Below are 7,100 nucleotides of genomic sequence, written 5' to 3'. Positions count from 1 at the left end.
GCGCCGCCTATTGGCTCCGGCGCCCGCCACTCAACCGCGCCGCGCTCCCATTGGACCACAGGGCTCCCGGGGGGGGCTGTTGATGGGAGCGACCAACAGCCGGGAAGCGCGGGCAGAGAAGGGGAAGAGGGAACTGTGTCCCTGCGTGTGAATGGAGGGGCGGGGGAATGGAGCTAGCCTTCCCGCTGCACAGGGAAGGGAGCAGTCCCTGTGTACACAGGACGTTGGGCAGCCCGTGATATTGACCAATGGCCCCCCCCTCACAAGGAATGGAACATTCCCTTGATACTGCCCCCTATACACAGGGAATGGAACTTCCCCTGTGATGTTGCCCAGCGCCCCCCACACGGGGAATGGAACAGTCTCTGCGCACACAATGCGTGGAGCTGTGATATTAATCCCTGCCCTCCTCCTCCCCTCCCCCCCGGAAATGGAATATTCCCTTGATACCAGTGCTGCCCCTGTACACAGGGCATGGACCATCCCCTGTGATACTGACCAGTGCTCCCTCCAGGGAATGGACCATCCCTTGTGATGCTGATCAGTGCTCCCCCCCAGACAATGGACCATCCCTTGTGATACTGACCAGTGCCCCCCACTACACAGTGCTCATGCATGGGACGTGGGTGCGGGCCAACCCCACCCCATGACCTGTCCACCCCGGGCAATATTGCCTGCTAGGGCCCGCTGCAGCCCCTGCCATGCCACCTCCTAGCCCGCAGGCAGTGCTGGGAAAGCCAGGCGAACCCCCCTCCAAGGCTTTCCAGGGCTTTGCAATTCCCACGGGCCGTTTCTTATTTTCCTGTGGGTAACGTCTGTCTCGTCCAGCCCCGCCGGCCCCCACTGCGGCTTTCTGCTTTGTCCCCTTCGCACGTCCCTCAGTTTCCCTTTTCCTCACTCCTATTTTGCCCTTGGGAGTTTAAAAAAAGAGAGAGAAGGGAAGGGGAAATAAACGGAAACGATGGCCAAAAGCGATCACACACATTGCCCTTTTCACTCATTTTTACTCCAAATCAGAAACTGAACAACAAACCTCCGCCCCCAAATGACTGATTTTATACAAGAGGGAGCATGTGGAGAAGGGTGTTTGAGCCCGAAAGTTTGCAAAGAAGAATGTTCCCAACTACTGAGTTGGTCAAATAAAAGAGATCACATTCACCCAAATAACCTTGTCTATGGCCTTAGACCAATTTTCCCAGCTATTTAATTGGCCTAATAAAAGGTATCACATTTACCCAAAGAAACTTGTCTATGTCTTTAGACCAATTTCCCCAACTATTTAGCTGGTTTAATAAAAGAGATCACATTCACCCAAAGAACCGTGTCTGCCTATGTGCTTAGACCAACAGGGCTACAACCAACACCCCTGGTTTTTTGTGTAAAAGGCCTTTTTTGACAAACCTTCTCCCCACCACAAGAATGGACCAGGACGTTTCAGCCAGCTTTGCAGGACACCGTGTGCCCAGGGCTGGGGGGTGTCTCAGGACACCGCACCCACCCCCCTGGGCCCGCTGGGAACTGTTGTTGCTGGGTGGGGAAACTGAGGCACAGGGAGGGTGGGGGGGACTTGATGGAGGCCCGCTGTTTGCTTGGGTCTATTTTGCGCGGGGTTTGTCCAGAGCCGAGCAATTCCTATTGCAATCCCTAATTCCTGTTGCAACCCCCAGCTCAGGAGGTGAGGGTGGGGCCGGGGAGGCAGGGACCCCCGGGCTGAGAGCTGCGGCGGGGCTGCGCGAGCAGAGGGAGGGCTTTCCGCTGCGGGCTGGGGAGGGAGGACACGTCTCTCCGCCCCTGTCCTTGTGCGGGGCTTTGCGGGGAGAGACGAGGATGCTGCGGCTGGCAGGTGAGTGCAGCCGCCCCTTGCAATGCCCCTTTGCTCCGGGGTGGGGGGATCCCCCAGGGCAGGGCAGGGCAGGCGAAGGCTGGTCCCTGTGCGGGGCCGCGTCTAGCACCGGGAACAGCAGCCCAAGGTCACGCCGGCTCCGGGGCGGAGAGACCCAGGAACCTGCCCCCGGACGCATGCGCCTCGCCCTGCGGCTGCTGGAGAGCGCAGCAAGCGGGGCCGGGGGGACCCCGACCCCAGCACAGCTGCCCCTCCTGCCCCCAGTTTCCCTGCAACTTCCCAGGAAAAAGGGCTACACGTTTCCCTTCCCCCCCGCCCCTTCTTCCCTCTACAACTTGCATTATCATGGGCTCAGTCCAGCCAGTTGCTGAGTGTCTTCACAGCCCCTGGGTGCATCAAGACTGCCCCTTCTTCTGAGCTCTGTGCTGTCCCTCACCCCTTGGGATTACATCTCAGTCCTCATCTATAATGCTCCAGGAATCATTTATTGTTTTCAGTGCGGGAGGCTTTCTTCCATCTCCAGTTCTCCATCTGGGTCTTGCTTTTAATCATATCGGCATTAAAGCAGCACCGAGCTATAAAAGGTTGCAAGGTTAAAAGCCATGGGATGATGCTTAGGCATCCTTTCCCATACTAAGATCAACATCTTTATAATGCTAAAACTCAAAAGACTTTTGCTTCTCTTTCCTTCTCATCCCTTACCTTCTGAGCTGGCTCCTGAGTATTGTTTCAGGCTAGAGAATGAAAATAGGCAAGTCAGCCTCACCTCTTTTCAGGGTCAGTATTATTCTCTCATTAGCCCTCACCAATATGTGCCTCCCTGTGCACTAGTGTATGGGGCTGTCATGAGGGTCCCCTGGCACATGTGCCTAAGACCCGGGGATCAAATTTAGGCCTGCTGTAAAGCTGATGCAGCTCCCCAAAGCCTACTGGCCAGTCCCAAACTTCTGACTTCCTCCCAAGAGTGCCACTTACAGGTGCTTTGCTGCAGCCCTCTCATACAGACTCACCAGTCCTTCCCTTTGCTTTTTGTGACTGGTGCAGCTTCCAGCCTTGAAGCCAGCAGTGCCTAGAGATGCTCCTGGGAGAGATCTCCAAAGACCTCCTGACCCGGCCTCTGACACGGAATGAGGTGCTGGGTCTGCTCTTCCACCTGACAATTTTTGGGGTGGCTACGTACTACAGCATCAAGTGGGTGTCAGATGCCTTGGACCCCACTCGAAAACAGAGGATACACTTGAAGAAAAAGGTATGGAGCCTCTGGGAACACATGGATGGCAGTAGGGAGCTGGTGAAGGAGGGACACTTAGTAGGGGCCTCAGATACACGCAGGTCAGGGACCTCTTGGATTGTCTGAGGTCAGTGTGCATTTAAAACCAGGGTTAAATAGGTTTAAAACCAGCAAGCAGGGAGCCTTGATCTAGATCATTCCTTTTAGTCTCCTTGTGTGTTTGCCCATTTCGCTATTTCCATTGGCATCAGCTAGTAACCATTAGAGCACATGGGTTATCCCCCCAACTACAGGTTTTCTTCTAAAGCAGTTAGTTCTTTTTGTGAATCTGGGGGATATGCTACATTTACCCATTACTATCTGAGCAGATCTAGAATGTAACACCCAGTCGTTTCAATGCTCAATTATTACATGTGCTTTATTATTTTTTCAAGCTCTGGCAGCAAATCTGCTGCTTGAATCTTCTTTTGTATGTAAATTACCTCATTTTAGTAGCACCTCCTAAGTCTGAGCTGTAATTCAGGTTGGCAGAATTTTACATTTTCACTGGATTTATTTAAAAACACATTAAAATTTCAATTACCATTTGAATTGGAAAAATCAGATATTTTAAGCAAAAATCACTTAATTAAATATTTTGAGCCACCTTATACGAGTCCCATGGTTTTGTTTCCATTTGCCTTTCTGAATAAGAGCTGCCCTTGGGCTCCTACCTGCTGGTTGTGTTCAATGTTTGCCACCTCTGGTGCAGTCCTCTCTCAGGGTAGTTGGCTCACTTGGAGGCTGGGTCAGAGCATGTCTCCTCCATCTCCTGGTGTGCAGTTGCAGATGGCCCAGGCTATACTTAGCAGAAGCCAGCTGAGGGACAGCAGGTATCACTGGGATGGCAGAGGCTTGAGAAGCCCAGCCTATTTCTATGGCAAGGCTGATGCTAATGCTCTGGGATGCCTGGCTGGAGCCTGTCACGTGGCTGTGTTGGCAGGCTGAGCGGCTGATGAAGCAGATTGGAGTGAACAGGGTCAAGCTGACAGAACATGAGACGAGCATCGCAGTGCGTGGACCTCAGAGACATCAAGGTGAGACACAAAATGGGGCTTGTTTCATTTCTCCAGCAGGGCCACTTGAGTCTAGGCTGAATCCCTCACTGTATGGGCTGGAAAATGCTCATCAGGAACCTGAGGGGGCCTTACCTGTGATCCTACTGCAAGTGAGCCCTGGCTTTAGCATCTCTCTGCCCCCTAAGAGCTGGCAGCTGCAGGGCAGGGCGCTGAACAACCCCAGAGCTGCATAGCATCCACTCAGAGGACAGACTTCCCTTCTCAGGGAAAAGGCCAAGGTTCAGTCTGACCCAGTGATCTTGGGATCTCATCCAAGTGACCCACCCCTGTCCAGCAGGGACATCCTGCAATAGGTGAAGAGCCAGTCAGGCCCTGTTGGAGTATGAAGCTGCTATAGTCCAGAAGACTGGTTACCAGCAGGGGCTGAGGGCAGAACCAGCCCAGCCCAGGCTGTCAGCCGTCCCCTGAGCCTGGAGCCTCGTGCTTTGCCTGCCCTTCCACTGGGGAAGGGGCCTTTCTTCCCTGCCTGACTCCAGGGCTCCCCCCAGATTACCTGGAAGGACATTGCCGGACTCGACGACGTGGTCACTGAGCTCCAGAACACAGTGATCTTGCCTTTCCAGAAGAGGCACCTCTTCCACCGCTCCAGGCTCTTCCAGCCCCCCAGAGGTATAGCTTTGCAGGGAGGGTGGGCAAGGGGAACACCAGGCACAGACAGGAACTTGGTTTTAATCCTACTCAGAACAATGCCCGCTGCCAGCACCCCCATCCACAACTGGTGGAAACATGATCAGCAAAGATCCAACTGTTCCCTGCACAGAACCCCCTCCCCTGCCCAGCCTCAGAGCAAGACTGAGCCAGCTGGAGAGCAAATGATGGAGATAGTCACTAGCCCCTGAAGCCTTATGCTCACTCAGGCTGGCAACCTTCCCTGCAGGATGCCAGCTCGACCATGGCACGGGCAAGACTAGCAGCACAGCGCTTGAACTAGCAATGGGGCCTGATCACCTGGAGCAAATGAAGGACTCTATTAAACAGAGGCACTGTTTTGGGTCTGGCACAGACACACGGGACCTGATTTCCTGAGCTGCCCCTTGGGGGTCACAGCCTGGGAGAGAGGAGCTCACTAGGCTGGGAAAAAGCAGCTGCTGAGGGCATCTCCCACTGCAGGGGTCCTGCTTTATGGCCCCTGCGGCTGCGGGAAGACCCTGCTGGCCAAGGCAATGGCATGGGCTTCAGGCTGCTAGTTCCTGAACCTGCAGGCATCCACTCTGGCTGACAAGTGGTATGGGGAGTCACAGAAGCTCACCGACGCTGTCTTCACGCTGGCGGCCAAGATCCAGCCCTGCATCATCTTCATCGACAAGATCAGTGAGTGGAGCAGGGGTGCCAGGGCCCCACCTTAGGCTGCAGTGAGCCAGGGACTTGCTAGGATTGGCACCCAAAGGTCCTGTTTCCTGCCCCACCAAGGCTAGGCCTCTGTGCAGGGAGACTGGTGGGATTCCTCAGACCATTGGGCAGTGCTGCCTCTGAGCTTTAGACCTGAAAGCAAGGTGTGCCTGCCCCCATAGGGTCTAATGCTGATCAGCAGTCCCTTGCCCTCATTCTGCCAGCACACAAAAGCATAGAGAGGGGCTACCACTCACCTGGGAGCAAGCCCTGGCTCACTGGCCCCTCGTGCCAGCATCCAGTCTCTGCAGTGGTGTGGAGGAGAGGCAGGGGCAGGGTGCTGGGGTGAGGCTTGGGTCTTGTCCTGTCCTTGGCAGATGCCTTCCTGCGGAGCTGCTCTAGTATTGACCATGAAGCCACGGCCATGATCAAGGCCCAGTTCATGAACCTCTGGGATGGGCTGGAGACCAGCTCCGACTGCCAGGTACCAACGGGAGGCAGGGTGGGAGGATGTGCTCTGACAGAGAGCCACCGCTGGGGGGAGTTGCAGCCCTGTGATTCCTAGCTCCCTCACTCCCTTCTGCACCCCTGGGTCCGGATCCCCGCTCTCACCCACCCACATGCTTGTGTTGAAGGTGATGGTGCTTGGAGCCAGCAACAGACCGCAGGATGTGGACCCTGCCATCCTGCGGAGGATGCCTGCCACCTTCCAGATCAGCCTGCCTGTAAGTCAACACCCAGCCAGGCTCCCTCAGTACCCCTGGATCCCTGAGCCCAAACCTGCCCACAGAGGCCCTCAAGGTGGGGGACAGCCTCAGCCCCTCCCCTTTTCACACACCCCTGGTCTCCTCTCCCTGCAGACACAGCAGCAGCACCATGACATCCTGATGCTCCTCCTGGCTGGAGAAAACGTGAGTGCCGTGGCTCTCTTGCTGCACTGTGTGTAGGAGCTCCCTCCCCACCTTGCCTGCAGGGGCTCTGGGATGGCATGCAGCCCCTAGAGCACCCGGTCCTATGAGAGCCCAGTGCTGGTAGTGCCAGGGAGGAGCACCCCATGCAGTGGGCAAGCACAGCACGTTCCTGCCCTGACTTCTATAATGTGCCTGCAGCATGACTGGCAAAGTTGGGCCAACCCAAGACTCCCCCTCTGGGGCTGCCAAGTTCCCCCCAGCAGCAGCAGCAAGTCATCCTCATGGCAAAAAAAGCCTGTCTCATGACCTGGTGCTACTACCTGGCTCACTATGCTGTCTCCACACTGCTCCCCCCTGCCCCAGCTTCTCCCATGCCCATAGCCAGAGTGCAGTAGGGGCAAGAACAAGGGGTTGGAGTGTGGTGGGGGGGTAGGGACTCCTCAGCATGGGGGAGATGTGGTTGGGTCTCACTCCATGCCAGAGCCATGCCCCAGTCCTACCTGCTTCTCAGCAAACCCTGCACAGCAGCTGAAAGGGGATGGCTCAACATGCATTAGCCGGTGGATTCTGTAGGACGTGCAGAGGGGACAGCAGGCTGACCCTTGTGCGGGCTGGCTCCCGGTCCCATCCTCGCCGGGCGCGAGCCGGGCCCGTCTGTGTGCACGCGG

The 7,100-nt window shown here is 55.9% G+C and overlaps 1 protein-coding gene across 1 annotated transcript in view; it reads left to right on the top strand.

Annotated features, from left to right (window-relative positions):
- The first annotated feature begins 1,746 nt into the window (after window positions 1-1,746).
- Window positions 1,747-7,100, top strand: part of LOC102372656 (ATPase family AAA domain-containing protein 1-B-like) — a 7,764-nt gene continuing 2,410 nt past the window's right edge. Inside the window, 8 exon segments of the mRNA XM_025210362.1 lie at window positions 1,747-1,843; window positions 2,888-3,092; window positions 4,057-4,127; window positions 4,129-4,150; window positions 4,681-4,801; window positions 5,899-6,005; window positions 6,157-6,246; window positions 6,382-6,432. Of these exon segments, the coding sequence (XP_025066147.1) occupies window positions 2,919-3,092; window positions 4,057-4,127; window positions 4,129-4,150; window positions 4,681-4,801; window positions 5,899-6,005; window positions 6,157-6,246; window positions 6,382-6,432 (636 nt within the window). The 5' untranslated portion in view covers window positions 1,747-1,843; window positions 2,888-2,918.

Source organism: Alligator sinensis, unplaced genomic scaffold (assembly GCF_000455745.1).
Source record: "Alligator sinensis unplaced genomic scaffold, ASM45574v1 scaffold722_1, whole genome shotgun sequence".
Lineage (NCBI taxonomy): Eukaryota > Metazoa > Chordata > Crocodylia > Alligatoridae > Alligator > Alligator sinensis.
Note: the sequence above shows the minus strand (reverse complement) of the source record. Positions and strands in the feature narration are given on the sequence as shown.